A 21546-nucleotide genomic window follows, 5' to 3' on the forward strand; every position below is an offset into this window, starting at 1 on the left:
GTCTGTTTTCTCTAATTAACACTTAAAGCAGCCATGCCAAATTAATCATTTACATGTATGAGATAGTCATGTATCTGCTCAGAAACATTGTCTTTACAAGTTCATCAAATAGAGCCTCTTTGGACTCATATTTGAGCCCTTCTATGCTCTGATCCTTGCTAAATTTCCAGCTTTATTTTTCCCTATTGCTCTATATTTTCCAAAGTGGCCTATAGCCAAATTGTGCAACTTACTGTTTTGCAAAAAGCAATTCTGATTTCTCAACTTGCATCATATGTTTTCCAGATATGTTTCTCATCTGTTGGCAAATGTAGTTCAAATAATATTTCTTTAATTTTACTTCCTTTGATTGTCCAGATTAGATCTGGTCTCTTTTTTCCCTGACCCCCAGGGCACCGAGTCCATGTTTGAGTACTACTTTCCATTTTGTCTATTATCACAATTTTTCCACATTAGTTTCCTCCACTTTTGTCTTGAAAGTTCCTTAAGAGCAAAGGTCACTTCCTCTATATTTTAAATTTTTATTGAAATTCCAACTATATATAGCAAATATAAATACTCAATAAATATGTCCATCTCACCTAACATCTTTACCATTTATAACCATCCCTAAGTATCTACATCCATAAAAGTTATTTGTATTTTTTAAGCCTTAAGCTATCAGTTAAGAGTTTTGGAAATAGAAGGAGCTGAATATCTGCTATTGATTAAATTATTTTCTCTACAAAGTCCTCAATCAATAACGTCCAAATCTTTTTGCTTTGAGAAATAGAATTAAACCTTTGTATTTTAAAAAAAAGCTATATATCATTTTTTAAATTTATTAATATGTTTTGCTTTATCTCTGTTGGATTATAGATTTTGTTTTAAATACAAATCCTCTTCACTAAGAGGCCGAAGCTCACGATACTGAAACCAGGTTAGGTTCTCAAGGGCCAGACAGGATTCAAAGGTGGGGTAAGATGGGCCATAGTGTAGAGACAAAGATAACTGAATAGACAGCATTAAGGATTAAAATGGAATCAATAGGCAGATGGATACAATAAATCTAAGGTTTTATTTGAAAGAAGCAGAAAAGTAAGGATTCCAACAGAAAATGTCATTGAGGGACTATAGAAAGCCAACAGAAAGTGAGAATAAAAATGAACCCTAAAAAGCTGAATGATTAAATGAGAAACATTTCTCCATGCTAAAAATGCTTAATGTAATATAAAGGATAACAAGAAAATTTTCTTAATCATGTGTTTGTTATTAGTTACTGCTACACTTTGACTCTGATCTTAAGTGGAAAAATTCCACTTTTCATTTTTATCCCCTTCAGTTCAGTTGCTCAGTTGTGTCTGATTCTTTGCGACCCATGGACTGCAGCATGCCAGGCTTCCCTGTCCTTCACCAGCTCCCAGAGCCTACTCAAACTCGTGTCCATCACATCGGTGATGACATCCAGCCATCTCATCCTCTGTTGTCCCCTTCTCCTCCCACCTTCAATCTTTCCCAGCATCAGAGTCTTTTCCAATGAGTCAACTCTTTGCATGAGGTGGCCAAAGTACTGGAGTTTCAGCTTTAGCATCATTCCTTCCAAAGTACACCCAGGACTGATCTCCTTCAGAATGGACTGGTTGGATCTCCTTGCAGTCCAAGGGACTCTCAAGAGTCTTTTCCAACACCACAGCTCAAAAGCATCAATTCTTCAGTGCTCAGCTTTCTTTATAGTCCAACTCTCACATCCATACACATGCCCCCAATTCCCTCAGTTCCTACAACTATCTGTCATTCACTTATAATAATTTTTTCCTTATATTTTCAAATGCCATGTTCTTGCCTGGAGAATCCCAGGGACAGAGGAGCCTGATGGGCTGCTGTCTATGGGGTCCCACAGAGTCGGACACAACTGAAGCGACTTAGCAGCAGCAGCAGCAGCATAGTTCAAAGCTTCAGCATCTTTTCCTTCACTTTCTGACATGCACCCACCACTTTTCTCCCTGCCTTTGGTCTCAATTAGCTCAAATGCATCCCATCCCTTGGCTATCATATTGAATGATATACAACACAAGTTCAGTGTTACTTTCTTGGAGCCTAACTATGGCCTCCTATCCCCTCTAAGAAAAAGCCCAAGCTGCTTGAATTGCACTGGAGAAGCTCTGTGGTCTGCCTCCATCTTTGCATTCATGATTCACTGACAGAAAATTGTTGGTAATTTCCCTGGGAGGAAAAATTGTCTGATTGTCTCTTGGCCTTTCTTTATGCTACCTTCTCTATCTTCAATCCTTTCTACCCGACTTTCCTTCAATTTTCCATCAAACAATCTTACCAGGTACGAGTTTCTTCATAAATTTTCTCTGAAAACTCTCCATCCTTGTATTTTCATTTGTCAGTTTACTCTTCGTCTCTTTCAAGACTGTGAGCTTCTTGAGGGTAGAGACTGTGCCATAGTATCTCTGTATCTCTAGTGACTAGTATTTGATAGGAGCTCATTAAATATTTATTAGAAAAATGGTCTTTTACTGAATAATGAGTGAAAAGCAGGGTAAAAAATTATGGCTACTTAATCAAATTAGAGATCTTAGAAGCAGAAACATGAAATACTGAAATATTTAACATCCTAAAAAGGTGAAAACAATGTTTGTTCCTTTGTTCTTCAGCGTTTGCTCTTCTGGCATCAGAGTCACACAAAAGCCAAACTTTAATGTGAACTAAAACTATAGAAACAGGAAGCGTAGCATAGGAAAGTAAGCAAAGACATTGGCCAGCAGGTAACAGAAGTCATTATTCATTATCCATTTAGAAACCTGGATATAAAAAACCCAGATATGTTTTACAAAGAAAAGTTTAGTAAGAACAATGGGAAATATATCTTGTTCTCTGTTAACTTGGAGTATTATGTGCCTGCTATATTTAGGTCATAGTGGTAGATCACAAGAAACGTTTTAAAAGTAGTAAAATACATCATTCTGTCTTTCAAAAGCTGTATTCCAATTTAGAAGATGAGGTGTTAATTTATGCAAAGATGTATTTTGGTCCCTATTGTGCCTCTTGTGTCCAGAAAGTGCCTGGCATATAGAAGACATTGAATGATTGATACTATAAATATAAATGAATAAACCAGGATACTTGGGAAAACTAGATTATTTGATATGTATATTTTAATAAAAGGTAAAAATATAAGATGTGCATTGTATGCACGAACACATGCCACATGTAATTGTTAATCATATATTCAAGTTTGAGCGGACAACTATCTTACATTTTAATAAGACTTTTAACTTAAAATGCTTCGTTGTCCAGAAACCTCTTTTTTATGAAAGTATTTTGCATAATATGAGATGCTGATTTATACTTTAGAGCAACAATTTCTGCTAACACAAGTCTGGGTACTCACAAATGTACAAAAGTGAAAGGTTAGATTCTAAAAAGCTTACTAAAAAAACCCCATTGTTTGAAAATAGAGAAAGAAAATAAAATGTGGTTCTTATGAATGTGAAATTATTCCTTACTCATAATCAATTAAATCTGTGTTGTATCTATTTTATTCTCCATCCTTTCTCTTCAATGTGTTTGAATATTTTTAAATATGAAGAATCTCTAAGATGTAGAATGGCAGGAAGAATTTCATTTGTGTGACCTTTGAAAGCTCTTACCAGAAACTCATATCATGCATATGCAAAATAATTTAGCCAGTAGATATTTTGAGAGCAAAACTTTATGGAAAGAATTCTTGTACAGAAACTAGGTGATATATCTTTTTCATACATTGGAGACAAATTGCTGAAATGCCTTCAACAAATACCTCAACAAATGCCTTCAACAAGACCTCAACAAATTGAGGTCTCCATACAAATGTTACCTCCTTAACAGGGCCTCCCCTGAGAAGTTCATCTGGATTTAATTTCCTTGCATTCTCCATCATATGAGTTTTGTTGTTGGTACACATCACTTTGTTGTCTTGTTGTCTCTTTTTATTTATTTGTTAATTGTCTGATCTATTATAGGAACTCAGGACCCAAGAAAGTAAGGACTTCTTGATTTCCACCATAGCTCCAGACCCTCCATAGTACATCTTTAATAACTGCTTGTTGGATAAATAAATAAAGTCAAATTGTTAGATTATTAGATGATTAGAACTTGAAGGGAGCATTTTTGAGACACAGTAGAGATGCTGGAATGAAGAAAAGTGATGCCCAGAATTATGACATACTGTGGCCACTTACCTTTCTTAGTATCACTTTAGATTGTACTATGGAGAATGTGGTTTCTAACATATAACTAAAGGATGCTGGTATCTTTAGATTCCTCTGTGAGTTTGTTTTGATATACACACAAAACCCCCAGAAGGTCTTATTTTGCATGCAGTTGTTTTTATTTTCTTTTTAACTTTCTCAATGTTTATATACATTAGTGATTTATTTCTGAGTAAACCTGAGGGGTGGGAGAGTATGCCAGTAGAGTACAGTTATTAAAGGTTTCTGAATATTTTGTCCAAACTCTGTAATATTAATAGTATCCATGGGATAGATAGAAAATAAATACAATTTTTCTTACATTGGTATGCCAGGTGTGCATAGAGTAATGTCAGTGGTTCATAAAACACAAGTTGCTGGATTCCCTGTCTGAACCTAAGCAGTGAGCCACTCAAGGTGGAGAAAATTCAGAACAGCACATAAATCTGTGTGTTCTTCATCCTCGAGCTAGGCCATATGACCATAGCACTGGCCCCAATGGCATTGTCAGCACCCTAAGAAGTGATTGGAAAGTCATCTAAAAAAATTATCTTTGTTTCACAGTCAACTAATATACATGGACCCGAGAATACAGGAACACCTACAGTTTTCTGAAAAAATTACTTAGAATAGTACCTAGAAACTTGGCATTTTAAATTAGAGCCACTATAGTGATGCATCAGAGAAGGCGATGGCACCCCACTCCACTACTCTTGCCTGGAAAATCTCATAGATGGAGGAGCCTAGTAAGCTCCAGTCCATGGGGTCGCTAAGAGTCAGACATGACTGAGTGACTTCACTTTCACTTTTCACCTTCATGCATTGGAGAAGGAAATGGCAACCCACTCCAGTATTCTTGCCTGGAGAGTCCCAGGGACAGGGGAGCCTGATGGGCTGCTATCTATGGGGTTGCGCAGAGTTGGACACGACTGAAGCGACTTAGCAGCAGCAGCAGCAGTGATGCATTAGTTATCTGTCATCTCTGTTCTCCACTATCTTGTTGCTCTGTGACTGTGTCTGGTTAAAATTCTGAGTCTGCAAAGTGGACTTCAGTGATCTCCAGAAACCTCCTCTCCCTCCCAGTTGTGCCCAGTCCTGGTTTGCCTGGAGAGCCCTCCTATTCTTCTTCTATCCACTTAAAATATGCACCTGTTTTGCCTTGTGGGCTCGGAGGTCTTCTGTTTCATTGTTTTGAATGGTTTAAATTGCCTTTATGATATTCTCAGTGTTTTGAATAGCATCATGTATGAGTGAAAGCCAACTATGGAGGAGCCATGCAGCATCAGGGAGAGAGTATGGCCCTGGTTCCACTGGCTTCATTTTTTTTTTTTTTTTAATTTTATACTGAAGTTTACTGATGGCTCAGTGGTAAAGAATCTCCCTGCCAATGCAGGACTTAGAGGTTTGATACCTAGGTCGGGAAAATCCCCTGGAGAAGGAAATGGCAACATACTCCAGAATTCTTGCCTATAAAATCCCATGGACCGAGGAGCCTGGCAGGCTACAGTCCATGAGATCGCAAAGGGTCAGACACAACTGATCAACCAAACAACAAATAGTTGATTTATAATGTTATGTTAATTTCAGGTGTACAGCAAAGGGATTTAGTTATACGTATCAGATCAGATCAGATCAGATCAGTCTCTCAGTCGTGTCCAACTCTTTGCGACTCCATGAATCGCAGCACGCCAGGCCTCCTTGTCCATCACCAACTCCCGGAGTTCACTGAGACTCACGTCCATCGAGTCAGTGATGCCATCCAGCCATCTCATTCTTTTTCAGATTCTTTTCCCATATAGGTTATTACAGAATACTAAGTAGAGTTCCCTGTGCTATACAGTAGATCCTTTTTGACTATCTATTTTAATATAATAGTATGTATATGTTACGTATGTATATGTTAATCCCAATTTCCTAATTTATAGCCCCCCTCCCCACCATTCCCCTTGGTAACCATGAGTTTATTTTTAAGTCTGTGAGTCTGTTTCTGTTTTGTAAATAAGTTTTTTGTATCATCTTTTAGACTTGTGTTTCTCTGTGTGACTTAATTTAGTATGATAATCTCTAGGCCCATTTATGTTGCTGCAAATGGCATTATTTCTTCTTTTTTTTTTTTTTATTCAATTTTAATTTAAAAAAAATTATACATGTGTTCCCCATCCTGAACCCTCCTCCCTCCTCCCTCCCCATACCATCCCTCTGGGTCGTCCCAGTGCACCAGCCCCAAGCATCCAGCATCGTGCGTTGAACCTGGACTGGCATCTCGTTTCATACATGACATTTCACATGTTTCAATGCAAATGGCATTATTTCATACTTATTTTAAGGCTGAATAATATTCCATTGTATACACATAGACCACATCTTTATTCATTAATCTGTGGATGGACATTTCAGTTGCTTCCATGTCTTGGCTGTTGTAAGTAGTTCTGAAATGAACATTGGGGTGCATGTATCTTTTTCAAGTATAATTTTCTCCAGATACATGCCCAATAGTGGGATTGATGGATCATATGGTAAGTCCCACACTGTTCTCCATAGTGCCATTCAGTTCAGTTCAGTTGCTCAGTCGTGTCTGACTCTTTGCGACCCCATGAATCGCAGCACGCCAGGCCTCCCTCTCCATCACCAACTCCCGGAGTTCACTCAGATTCGTCCATCGAGTCAGTGATGCCATCCAGCCATCTCATCCTTTGTTGTCCCCTTCTCCTCCTGCCTCCAATCCCTCCCAGCATCAGAGTCTTTTCCAATGAGTCAACTCTTCGCATGAGGTGGCCAAAGTACTGGAGTTTCAGCTTTAGCATCATTCCTTCCAAAGAAATCCCAGGGCTGATCTCCTTCAGAATGGACTGGCTGGATCTCCTTACAGTCCAAGGGACTCTCAAGAGTCTTCTCCAATACCACAGTTCAAAAGCATCAATTCTTCGGTGCTCAGCCTTCTTCACAGTCCAACTCTCACATCCATACATGACCACTGGAAAAACCATAGCCTTGACTAGATGGACCTTTGTTGGCAAAGTGCTTTTGAATATGCTACCTAGGTTGGTCTCATATAAATGCAGCACCACAACTTAGTATCTGCACAACTTTGGGCTCTTTCATAACTTGTACATGTTTTACTTTCTTCATCTTTAAATATAAATGATGATGATGATAAGTACCTAACAGAGATGTTTTAAAATTAAATGAGAAAAAAACCCAAAACATTAAAAGTTTGAAAAGTGCCTGGTACATAGTAAGTACACAGTAAAATTTGATTCTTAGTATTACTATGATACCGTGAAAAATAGTATATAGTTGCAGCCCACACGGCTCTCACAACTTGATGAGAGACAGAAATTTAAACCAGCAATTATAACTGCGTGTTAGTGCTATGAGAGGTCATTCAGAGGATGTTAGACCATACCTCAGAGGGACACCAACTCAAGGTTTATCGTATGTCTCATTTCTTTTGGAATTTATTCAAACAATCTGCTAACAAGCCCTTCCTCCAGTTTAACAACCAGGCTTCTGGAGACAGCATCTTAGCATCAAAACTTGGCATTGGAATTTTAGGATCAGAGACTGATGACGCTTTAATGCAGGAGTATATTTAAAACAAAAAACTAACTAGAAAAATTCAGTGAGCCATACCCCTCTGCTTATGAGAGCCTGTTGGAATGTGTACAAAGTAAGAAGGTCTATTTTTATCATGATCAGATTTATACTGATTTGATTAGTGCAAAATGGCAAACTTAACAGTCGAGAAAGAGGTTAATGCACTTCTAAGTCTGTCTCCAAAGTTCAGAACTGATCTATTTTTAAACAATGGCATGTGAAGAGCTGTGGGCTGAAAATAGGTACAGATCATGTGTCCCAGCAGAATATAGGACGTCAGTATATTTCATTTTCACAGAACATGAATTGGGCTGAGAGTATAATACTGTCCTTCTGACCTTTAGTTTCTTGAATAGAGTGTTAGGGAAAAATATCCTAATTTGCACGCATATATTTAGTGTAATTCAGAACAAGTTCTTAAAGTACATACTTGTTGGTTTTTTGAATGTCTCCTAAAAATGTGTTTAGTTCAGATTAATTAAAATAGCCTAGACACGTAGTATTATAAAGCTATACAGGAATCGTGTGTCATATACTCACGTAAAAGGCACAGTAACCAAAGGCTAGAAAATATATGTAAGTGATCTAATCTTGGTCACATTACCAAGGAAAGAAATTGAGTCTTTACACTTTCATCTTAGAACTTTTCCCTTGCATCCCTAGTTTTTAGAAAACAAACAGACAAAAAGCATTTATTGATTTCTTAATGTGTGCAAGATACTGATTCAGGCATGATGAGAAGGGAAATCGTAAAATGCCCTTTCTAGTCCCACAGTGCTTTACTGTGTGTTTGTTGAGTAAAGATAGAAAAACATGAAAAAAAAATGAAGAAAAAGTTAAAATACATTACTAAAAATACAAGAAATGTAGGAAGTTACATATGGTTAATTGCCAGAGCAAAGCAGACATTACTCACTAAACTTTGAAATGGATTAAAGACTTAAATATATGGACCTAAAATCACAAAACTCTTAGAAGAAAACATAGGAAAAAATGCTTCTTGACATGGGTTCTGAAAATTATTTTTTTGGATGAGACCTAAAACACAAGCAGTAAAATAAAACCTAAGTTAGTCGAACTACATAAACTAAAAAGCTTCTGCAGAACAATCAACACAATAAAAAGACAACCCATGGACTGGAAGAAAATACTGGGAATCCACACATCTGAGGAGAGGTTAATATTCAAAATGTATAAACAACTGACATAATTCAAGAACATGAAAGCAAGCAGTCCAATTAAAAAGTGGGCAAAGGACCCAAATAGACTTTTTTCCCCCCCAGAAAAGACATTTAAATGGCCACGAGACATATTGAAATGTGCTGAATTTAACTGATCATTAGAGAAATGCAAATCCAAACCACAGGGAGCTATCACCTCATACCTGTTGGAATGTCTGTTATCAAAGGACAAGATGTAGCCAGTACTGGGGAGGACATGGAGGAAAGAGAAACTGGGAGGGTCAGGAGGAAGACCGTTTGTATCATTGAGCAAGAGCCAGATCCCTGGACCTTTCCCTTGATTTTTTCCTAACATCCCTTCAGTACTCTGCTTTATTGACTATACCAAAACCTTTGGCTGTGTGGCTCAAAACAACTTGTGGAAAACTCCTAAAGAGATGGGAATACCAGACCACCTGACCTGCCTCTTGAGAAAGCTGTATGCAGATCAAGAAGCAACAGTTAGAACTGGACATGGAACAACAGACTGGTTCTAAATTGGGAAAGGAATATGTCAAGATTGAATATTGTCACCCTGCTTATTTAACTTACATGCAGAGTACATCATGAGAAACACTGAGTTGGATGAAGCACAAGCTGGAATCAAGATTGCCAGGAGAAATATCAATAACCTCTAATATGTAGATGGCACCACCCTTATGGCAGAAAGTGAAGAAGAACTAAAGAGCCTCTTGATGAAAGTGAAAGAGGAGACTGAAAAGTTGGCTTAAAACTCAACATTCAGAAAACTAAGATCATGGCATCTGGTCCCATCAGTTCATGGCAAATAGATGGGGAAACAATGAAAACAGTGAGAAACTTTATTTGGGGGGGCTCCAAAATCACTGCAGATGGTGACTGCAGCCATGAAATTAAAAGACACTTGCTCCTTGGAAGAAAAGTTATGACCAACGTAGACAGCATATTAAAAATCAGAGACATTGCTTTGCCAACAAAAGTCTGTCTAGTCAAGGCTATGGTTTTTCCAGTGGTCATCTATGGATGTGAGAGTTGGACTGTAAAGAAAGCTGAGTGCAGCCGAAGAATTAATGGTTTTGAACTGTGGTGTTGGAGAAGACTCTTGAGAGTCCCTTGGATTGCAAGGAGATCCAACCAGTCTATCCTAAAGGAAATCAGTCCTGAATATTCATTGGAAGGACTGATGCTGAAGCTGAAACTCCAATACTTTGGCCACCTGATGCAAAGAACTGACTCTTTGGAAAAGACCTTGATGCTGGGAAAGATTGAAGGTGCAAGGAGAAGAGGACAACAGAGGCTGGATGGCATCACCGACTCAATGGACATGAGTTTGAATAAACTCTTGGAATTGGTGATATACAGGGAGGCCTGACTTGCTGCAATCCCTGGGGTCACGTAGAGTCGGGCAAGACTGAGCAACGAGAACTGAGCTTCACTACTCACCGCTACCCCAATATTTTTCTGGATGACAATGTTTCAGTTCAGTTCAGTTCAGTTCAGTCGCTCAGTCATGTCCGACTCTTTGCGACCCCATGAATCGCAGCATGCCAGGCCCCCCCGTCCATCACCAACTACCAGAGTTCACTCAGACTCATGTCCATGGAGTCAGTGATGCCATCCAGCCATCTCATCCTCTGTCGTCCCCTTCTCCTCCTGCCCACAATCCCTCCCAGCATCAGAGTCTTTTCCAATGAGTCAACTCTTCGCATGAGGTGGCCAAATTACTGGAGTGACAATGTTTAGGACTTCAAAAATTAGTCCTGTGGTAGTGTTGTATAGGAGAAGGCAATGGCACCCCACTCTAGTACTCTTACCTGGAAAATCCCATGGACGGAGGAGCCTGGTGGGCTGCAGTCCATGGGGTCGTTAGGAGTCGGACACGACTGAGTGACTTCACTTTGACTTTTCACTTTCATGCATTGGAGGAGGAAATGGCAACCCACTCCAGTGTTCTTGCCTGGAGAATCCCATGGACAGAGGAGCCTGGTGGGCTGCTGTCTATGGCGTCGCACAGAGTCGGACACAACCAAAGCAACTTAGCAGCAGCAGCAGCAGTGTTGTATAATTCTACTTATGAGGCTGGTGGAATAAGCACATTCATAGCAACAGAGAGTAGAATTTATCAGTGATTTGAGTGAAGGGAGAAAGTTATAGTTTAAAGGTTACAGAACTTTGGTTGAAATTGATGAGAATGTTCTAGGTATAGATACAGAGGAACTTCCCAGGTGGCGCCAGTGGTAAAGAAGCCACCTGCCACTGCAGGAGACATAAGAGATGCCAGTTCGATCCCTGGGTCGGGAAGATCCCCTGGAGGAGGGCATGGCAATCCACTCCAGTATTCTTGCCTGGAGAATCCCATGGACAGAGGAGTCTGGCAGGCTACAGTCCTTCGGTTATCAAAGAGTCAGACACCACTGAAGTGACTTAGCACGCACAATCACTAATGGCAACGCTCAGACAACATTATGAGCATTTTTGTGAATTGTATACATGGAAATGCTTAAACTATAAATATTGTTGTATATATTTTACAAAAATCTAAAAAGTCAAGCTTATAAAGTTGCACCCATTATTATAACTCTCATCCTGCCTCTAAAGTCATTTCCATCTGCCTGTAGCTCTTGTCAACTAAATGCCCATGATACTTCACACTCAATACAAAAATAAAGCAAAATCCTTTTTTTGTGTAAGTAAAATTTTTTTTGTTTTCTGTTTTTTAATGTATTTCACCCCAGACTGAAGAGCTCAGAAGTTGTTGAAGTGTGTGGGCTGTATTCTACAGCTTCTCAGAGCCATCTGAGCTGGATCATGTGTATCACCACTGCCCCTGCAGTACTTCCGGAGCTGAGGGGCCGCTGTGCCTTGACAGATACTCCAAGGGGGGCAGCTGCGTCCTTCCTGCCACACTTTAGCCAGCCTAACTCGCTATGTTAATTTGTTAAGGCTGTAATCACAAAATGCCATGGTGGCTTAATCAACAGACAATCATTTTCTCATACTTCTAAGGGCTGAAGTCCAAGGTCAAGTGTCAGCAGGTTTGGATTCTTCTGGGGTTTCTCTCCTTTGCTTGCAGATGGCCACCTTTCTTTTCATGTGCTCAGTTTCTTCTTCGCATAGCAGTCAGACTAGATTAGGACCCACTCTCACAGCTTTATTTTAACTTCATCTCCTTGTTAAAAGTCCTGTCTCCAAACACAGGCACATTCTGAAGTACTGGGAGTTAAGACTTCAACATATGAATGTAGAGGTGTCACCGTTAAACCCATAACCTTTGCCGACACGTGCAATGCTTAAATCTAACTAATGTGACAGACAAATAAATATTTAATGCAGCTTAGAATGCCTGCTTAGTTTTAGGGAGTAGCCTGATTTCCTCATGCCCTTTGCACATATACACATACTGTTATTTCTATTGCTGACCTATTAATGGTGAAAAAGAATTTATGTGGATTTTATTACAAAATTTAATGAATAGATTTTTATCAAATTCTCCAAATCCCTTCTCAGACTTTTTTAACTCATTGTACTATCCACTGGTCCTGTTTGAATAATATTTTTTAGTTTAGCTGTTTGATGTAACTGTATTTGACAGTCCAGATTAATCTGTTTTTATCCTGCCAAGTGGGCTTCAATCCTGTTCTGTAAATCACTCTACAACTTGCTCACAGTTTGCAGACCACTGGAGCTGCACTCCCTGGTGTTTACACGAATCCTAACTGAGCTTCAGCCTAGGATTCCAGAGTGCGACAGTGATACTAAGTCTCTAATGAACACTGCAGTTGTCAGTATACAATTTTTTAAAATTTATTTATTTTTGGCCAGCCTGGGTCTTTGTTGCAGCACACAGGCTCTTCATTGCTCCTTGCAGGCTTTCTCTAGTTGGAGCAAGTGGGAGCTACTCTTCTATTTGTGGCCAAGGGGCTTCTTATTGCAGCAGCTTCTCGTTGCAGAGTACAGGCTTTAGAGCTCATGGGCTTCAGTAGTTGTGACACACAGGCTTGGTTGCCCTGCTGCATGTGGGATCTTAGTTCCTGGACCAGGGATCGAACCTGTGTCCCCTGCATTGGCAGGCAGATTCTTAACCATTGAACCACCAGGGAAGTCTCAATATACAAAATTTTGATTTAGGCTTTTTGGTCTGTTTCTACATTATTTTCTTTCCTGTACAATCAAATTTAAGTGACTGTTAAGAGAATTTTATGTCATCTGCTGACATCCTGCATGGTACCTAATATGTTCCTGTGTTCTAGGAAGGCAAAACAGTAGGAGTATGCAAAAACCAAATTAATCTCAAGCTTCATTTGCATTCGTCTGGTAAAGTTTAAATGTGATTTAATATCTCAGAACCAAATTAGATGCATATGAGAACTGTAACTACAGAAAACATTTAAATTTTTGAATCTGCAGCTCTCAAAATTCACCATGTTCTGATCTATTCTTTACAAGCAGGCAGATTTCATTTAAGCCACTTAATCATAATTTGCCATTTGTATATGCAGAGATTTTAGGCTAGTTACCTTTTAACTCATAAAATGAAGAGACTATGAACCTAGCAATTAATGCTATAGCCAAATTAAAAATAAGAAATGGTGAAAAATATTAAAGCTGGCTAATATTTAAGAATCCATTGCAGACTATTTATCTCTTTATCTCTGTTGGGTTTTTCTTAATATAACTACGATTAACACAAGATGAAATATTGTGTGACCATTAAAAAGAATGTTATTGAAGACCATAACTCAAAATGGCAAGTATTTTATGTTATAAATGTGGGGAATAATAGATATTCAGTGTTATTATGATTTCAATTAGGTTAAGGTGAATAAGAAATCACATTAAAAGAATACATCAGTTACTTTCAGTGATGGAAATACAGTGATTTTTTTCTTTTATTATTTTAAGGGTTATGTGTGTATTCATTTTGATTTTAAAGATTTTTAAAAATATAATTGCTTTCTAATATAAAAAATTTTATTTTTTTATAAGATGTAAAACTGCAATAAACTAAAATTGAGGCACCCTATATGTTAATTCACAATCCTCTAACTCCTTATCTTACCTCTAATTCCTTTAACTTCCCCCATATAAATGTTATTCATCTCAGCTCAGTTGGTAAAGAATCTGCCTGCAATTCATGAGACCCTGGTTCGATTTCTGGGTCAGAAAGTTCCTCTGGAGAAGATAGGTTACCCACTCCAGTATTCTTGGGCTTCCCTGGTGGCTAGATGGTAAAGAATGCACCCATGATGTGGGAGATCTGGGTTCGATCCCGGGGTTGGGAAGATCCCCTGGAGGATGGCATGGGAACCCACTCCAATATTCTTGCCTGGAGAATTGCCATGGATAGAGGAGCCTGGCAGGCTAAGACCATGGGGTGGCAAAGAGTCAGACACAACTGAGTGACTAAGCACATAGCACATCTCTAACCAAAGTTTTTTAAGAGACTTCACTTTCTTATCTCTAATTCCTTTAAATTCCCCCAAATCAATATTAAATGTATTTATTACCTTTAATTTTATTACATATTTTTCATTTTCAGATTACTTAGGAAGTATAAAGACAGTTAAATGCTCTCTTTAAAAAAAGAATAAGACAGATTATCCCAGCTAAAGAAATAGCTCTTTATAAATTCCCTGTAATGAGGACACAGAAATCAAGGGAAATGCTTTGACTTTCAGAAATAAAAGCAGTTACCTAACTTGTTAGTCAATGTTTGCGTAACTGTTTAAAACATTTTCAAGCGTTAAGGTTTGTATGGGGTGATTGACTTACACATGCAGTCAACCATCTTGCAAATTAAAATACAAACCACCAGATCAATATAAGCCTATTGGAAATGCTGAGGGAAATTTTTTTTTTTAATTTCAACTATGTGCTTCTTTAAAAAAAAAAATGGGTTGTCTATTTAATTTGCAATTCAATTTCTAAATTACTACATCATTAGGGAATTATAAGAATTTTTACTTTGGCCACAGGGAATATCACTGACTGTGCTCAAAGACTGTCTTGTCATTTTTATCTTCTGAACCTCTGCTCCTATCTTGACTTTTGTCTTTAATAACCAGTACTCAACTCAACATTTAGAAAAAAATCTGACCTAATATATTCTTGCCTTCCCTGATGGCTTAGACAGTAAAGAATCTACCTGCCAATGAAGGAGGCCTGTCAACCCCTGAATGGGGAAGATCCCCTGGGGAAGGGTATGGCAACCTACTCCAATATTCTTGCCCAGAAAATTCCATGGACAGAGGCACTTGGCAGGCTATTCTTACCAAATTACTCTGAACTCTTTTTTCTCTGAAATTTTATAGAATATATAGTCTCTACCATTACTTTGATTTTAACATTCATTTGTTTTATAATACAACTGTTACTTATAATGGTAAATGATAGATAGCGCTTCGTGAAATTAAGTATTTTCCTTGTATCTTTAATCATTACAGTTATCTAGGTAGAGTTGCTTACAAGTGAAGAGCTCAAGGTATGAGTCACTTTGTACAGGCACTGAGTCAGTTGGTTTTGGTATCAAGGACTAAGCCCAGATACATACACAGCAAGAGACACACAGAGTCTCACCCGTGTTTAGTTTACTTTTTACAATTATCTTACACTGAATATATATATATATATTTTCCTTCCTCAACTTGTAGATACTTCTTTATTTTAGGGACCATGGTTTCCATATCTGACTGCTTATGACTTGAAATGTGTTATTAAAAACAAGGATTTTTTTGAGTCATATCCCTTAAAGATTTAGATTCAGATTCTCTGAATCTGGACTGGAGCCTGGTAAACTGTATCTTAGAAAAAGTATTATAAATACATCCAAGTAAGAAAATACTGTCTTTGGCAGGCCATCAAAGCTTTTTTTCTTTTTCCTTATTGACGCTGTCTTCATAAGAGCCATGATTAGTCCCATAGACTAATCCTGAATATATTCTGTTATTTCCCAAGAATAGTTCTACATCATGGGTAATTCTTTTCTGTGATGCATCCCATATTCAGATTCACCACTGGAGCTTCCTTGATTATATTACTGTGAAAATAATTTTATATTATTGTTAATTTGAAGGAATCCATTCATTTTCTCTCTGTGGAACTTTTACCTCCTTGTGAATTCTTTCCGATTTAAACTGTAAATTCTAATAGAACTTGGACAGCAAAAGCCATAATGGGACAGAAAGTTATTGGCATTTAAAAGCTCTTCCTCTTCCCATGAAGTCTGCTTGCTTTGAGAGCATATAGTTTAATGGACTTTGCTGGTAGCTCAACTGGTAAAGAATCCGCCTGCAACGCATGAGACCCCAGTTCAATTCCTGGGTTGGGAAGATCCCCTGGAGAAGGGATAGGCTACCCACTCCAGGATTCTGGTCTGGAGAATTCCATGGGGTTGCAGAGACTCAGACAGAACTAACTGACTTTCAGTTTAATGGAAACAATCAAGTGAGTCTTGAGGTTAGCAAAATTTTTAAAAGTGCTTCTCCATCAATCATATTTCTTTATAGCACATTTTCTTAGAGAGAACATATTTAGTTAAGTTATTAATATCACTCTATTAGTAAAACAAAACTTTTAACACTCCTCCTCTTTAATCACAGGTCCTTATAGCACATTCACTTAAAACACACAGTTAAGTTATTAATATCTCTACTCTCCATCCAGATTCTTTATGGCAGTTGTTCTAATGAGAGTTTTTAGTGACATGTCTGGCTTGAGTTAGGAGTATTGTCTATACAAAATACATAATGAAAAGGATATTTCAAAGAGGCCTACTAAAAGAGTTATCAAGCCAGTGCTGTAACAACTCGAGTAACAAATAATTGGTTTAATCTCAAAGTGTAAGATAAATATGAGCCTGAAAAAAAAAAAAAAGTGAAAGAGTTAGTTACTCAGTCGTGTCTGACTCTTTGTGACTCCATGAACTCTAGCCACCAGGCTAGAATCTGTCCCTGGGATTCTCCAGGCAAGAATACTGGAGTAGGTAGCCATTCCCTTCTCTAGGGGATCTTCCCAACCCAGGAATTGAAGCTGGGTCTCCTGAATTGCAAGCAGATTCTTTACTGTATGAGCCATCAGGGAATCCCGAAATATACATATATACATAAATAACTTATACATATATAAATAAATATATACATATATACATATGTATATGTACATATATAAATAAATAAATAAGTTAAAAAGTAGAGGAAAACGGACAAATCTCCTTTTTAAATTCCAAATAAATCAACTTTTTATATATTGAAAACACAGCATAATATAACAACAAGACAATGACAATGAAGAATCCTACATTTGATCTTACTTTGACATGTCAGTTTAAGATACGAAAGCCTTTCTTTTTCAGCAGTCCATCCCAATATTTTGCTAAAGTACAACAGGATTATTCATGTTAATTGTTAGTGTAGAAAATATTTCTTTAACTATGATTTGGATATTGTTAAAGTGCACAAGTCTTAAACATACACAAATCTTAGATGAATTTTTAAAATATATATGAACCTACATAACCTCCTGGATCCATGTACAGAACAATTTTTAGAAGGCTTCCTTTTTTCCTTTTCCAGTCAAGCCCAGAGGTTCTCAGTCTTCTGACATATCGCTATAAGCAGTTGTGCTTGAAATTCACACAAATGGCGTCACACACTGCAGAGTCTTTAATGTCTTCCCTCTTTTGCTCATCATCATGTCAGTGTGATTCATCCATGCTGTTGTGTGGCAGCAGTTCTTTCTTTTTATATTTCAGGCTGTATTTCATTCTATGAATATGTCACAATTTATTTCTTCATTCCACCTTTCATGACACTTGGGTTGTTTCCAGTTTCTGGCTAATAAAATCAGCCTGTTATGAACATTCTTGAAGTGCCTTATGCACTGATTTCTCTTGCATATTTACCTTATGTTGGAACGGCTGGGTAATTGGATAATCATGTTTTTAACTTTGGTAGATACCGCCAAAAGTTTTCTAAAATGATTATATTATGTTTCACATATACCAGCAGGAAGTATATTGAATGGCCCTACATCATTGGAAAAACTTTATAACTCTTAATTTTAGCCATTAGCTATTATGGTTCAGATGGTAAAGAATCTGCCTGCAATGTGGGAGACCTGGGTTAGATCCCTGGGTGGGGAAGATCGCCTAGAGAAGGCAACTCACTCCAGTATTCTTGCCTGGAAAATTCCATGGACAGAGGAACCTGGTGGGCGGCAGTCCATGGAGTTACAAAGAGTCAGACATGACTGACTGACTAACACTTTCACTTTCATTAGCTATTAGGAGATACATGGTTTCACTTTACATTCTGCCAGTAATTACTGTTGCTATGCATATTTTCATAGGCTCATTGGTCAGATGAATATTTTGTTTGTTGAAGTGTCCAATCAATAGTTTTCCTTGATTTTTCTATTTAAGGAGTTCTTTTTATATTCTTGACAGGAGCTCTTTGTTGGGATATGCACTGCAAATAGCTTCTTCCCATCTGTGGTTTGCCTTTTCACTGTCAATGGTATCTTTTATTGTTGGTAATTTGATTTCTAGTTTGTTTAACTTTATGACAATAAGAAAAAAAATGGGATTTGATATATTTAGATTGCTTCAGGGATTTATTTTAACCATAAATCTGTGCTTTGGAATCACACATATTCTGTAACCTTGGGAAATTTTATGCAATATCTTCTTTGTTATTAAAAAGAATAGCAGTATTTTAAGATTCCTTCTAGCACTACAATTCTTTATTGACAACTTAAGTATCATTCTGGAAAATTTTGTAAAACATTTTGTTCTCCTCCATTCTACAATATTTTATTTCACACAGTATAGCTCTAAAAAGTTTTAAGCGTGGTCGCTATAAATATAATTACCATCATTGCAATAATGAATCATAGAGTAATCTTAACAAAACAGAGTTGCTGCCTCATTGCTAAATTCTTACACCCAACACACTCTGTATTTTTAGACTGTATGGAGCTCACAAGGTTTTCCTTCTAAGAACTTATGTTAGACAGCCATTCAAATGGCATCCTAAAGACCAGTTTAATTTCTTGTTAAATATGCTTTCAATTATTTTCTAAAAGTGAGAAAACAATGAAGAGAAAAATCTGTATCCTTCAAATCAAAGAATGTAGATGAAAAGATTATTTTATTATTTTGTTTGAAAATTTATTTTCTCTGCAACCTGGCTTATTTTCAGTTTTCTACACAGGATACTTCTATGTCATTCTACACATAATATCATTAACTTTCAAACAAGCAATCTGATCATTTTAACAGTATATTTCTGTCTCTTTTTAATTCATGTGGTTACCTTGAATGGTTCACCTTTATCTTCATGTATTTTTTTGTATGGAAGAGCCAATATTTTGAATAGTGAAAAACCACATTTTTATATATATAAGGCTTGTTTCTCAAGCTATTGACTTGAGAAAGCATTTTAAGAATTTTAAATAGCCACTTCCCAATAGGAATATAAACCAAGTTTTGCGAGCACTTTGTTTTCCAGTGCCAAAACTCCATCTTCCTTTTTCCCTTTCAGCCCCCCTCCTCCCTTCTTTTCTTCTTTTTTATCCCTTTGTTCTGTCTACTCATACATTATGCATATAGATTGAACACTTACTATGTGCTGAACTTACTGTAGTCCCCCACTCCAACCACAAGTCTTTAACACCAGTTAAAATTGATCACAAATGCCCCTAGATATAGCCACCCAAATGTCTACTGTGCGTTACAGAGCTTGGATGATGCTGTACCAAGTACCACATGTAATATCCTTCTCTTATTTTTGTCTTTATGTTCACTTTCTGGTTATTGCTGCTGATTTTTAAATATTTTATCAGTTCCCATGAAACTCCACTATTAGAGATACTTATCTGCTTTGCTGAATTCACAGCGTATTGTTGAGGATGAAACACATTCTTTTCCATGTTGGACTCAAAATCCTGTGCCTTCTGCATCAACTGGAATTTTTTAATATCCTGGAGTATTAAATATCAAATTATTTTATGAAGAAGATTGAGGAAAGTTTCTTTCCCCATATTGGAATTTACAAGTTTGTATTCCCAAAGCAGGAATTCAGATCTCTTTCTCTTTTAATACCTCTGAATCTTTTTGCCGTTCTTCCATCTCTTGGCAGAGGTGACTTCGTTTTATATGTCTCTTAAGCATGCTCACAAATTCAGGTCCAACCCTGTTCTTTGCAGGGTGGGGGTGGGTGGTGCGGCATTGGAGAAGGTATTTCTAAGAAACGGCACTGAAGTGAAATTAGATTCCCATTGTTTATTCTGTTCCATATCTAACTTTCAGCATTAAAACTGGTTGGTCCCATATCCTTGTTTTGGTTCATAGTGATAGCACTGTGTCTAATCTGATGTATAAATCTCCTAATTTAGAACTGACCTGATCCCATAAAGAAAGCAATTTAGAAAAAGGAAAATATGGCCTCTGTCCAGCCCAAAACTTCCAATGATAACCCAGGAGGTTTTGACAGGGTAATTTTCTGATCTAACCCAGAAACAAATTGAATTTATAATTATAGATTGTAGTCAAATTAGAGTCTCCTTTGTGTAATGTGAACAATATCAAGTCTCCTTCCCATAATATGAATGACATTAAGAAAAAACATCAGAATGCTGTTGGCATTTTGTTGGCAGCTGGGCTCTTGTTTCAGAATTCCAGTCAGTAGGTGCAAATTAGGTTGTTCAACACAATGGACCACAGAAGCAGTAACATCAGGGTTAATAGGAAGTGATGTGGTTTCTTTTCTTCATAAAAACAGATAAAAGGGAGACTAAAACGCTTCCACATTTTAATTCTAATTTTGTATAAAGAATGGTAAAGGAATGGGAAGTTATAAAAGTGAACTTGTATATATTTAATTAATATTTATTGATGTTTAATACATGCCTATACTACTCTATGTACTAGGAATACAACATTTCAGCTCAATAATAAAACATAATCCCTGACTTTTAAGAAATATGTGGATTATTAGAATTTATGTATTTTTGTTTCTTCATTTAAATTACAGTATTATGCTATATAGAGATCTTAATTTCAGCACCTGTTTTGCTTCCTGATATGATTAATCTCTCTTAATTTTTGTTTACTCTTGCCATCTTTAGGAGATAGTCAACTTCAACTGCCGAAAACTAGTGGCTACAATGCCTCTTTTTGCTAATGCGGATCCTAATTTCGTGACCGCCATGCTGAGCAAGTTGAGATTTGAGGTGTTTCAACCTGGAGATTATATCATACGAGAAGGAGCTGTGGGTAAAAAAATGTATTTCATTCAACATGGTGTTGCTGGTGTCATCACAAAATCCAGTAAAGAAATGAAGCTGACAGATGGCTCATACTTTGGAGGTTAGTAAAAAAGAAAATGTAACTCAGATGAAATCTAATTTGCTTGCAATATGTATCTTTATCCAAGTTTTGGAGATGTCAGAATGTTGATTTATTGGGCTTGAATGTGGACTTGTATTTGAATTCTGATAAAAGTGTCTATAGTGTGTCGACTGAAAAAAATGCATAA

General features: G+C 37.2%; 1 protein-coding gene across 1 annotated transcript in view; it reads left to right on the plus strand.

Moving 5' to 3' along the window:
• HCN1 (hyperpolarization activated cyclic nucleotide gated potassium channel 1) overlaps positions 1–21546 on the plus strand; it is a 450978-nt gene that overhangs the window by 376556 nt on the left and 52876 nt on the right. The window contains exon 6 of the mRNA NM_001206580.2: positions 21137–21377. Within this exon, the coding sequence (NP_001193509.1) occupies positions 21137–21377 (241 nt within the window). The remainder of the gene's footprint in view (positions 1–21136; positions 21378–21546) is intronic.

Source organism: Bos taurus, chromosome 20 (genome assembly GCF_002263795.3).
Source record: "Bos taurus isolate L1 Dominette 01449 registration number 42190680 breed Hereford chromosome 20, ARS-UCD2.0, whole genome shotgun sequence".
Lineage (NCBI taxonomy): Eukaryota > Metazoa > Chordata > Mammalia > Artiodactyla > Bovidae > Bos > Bos taurus.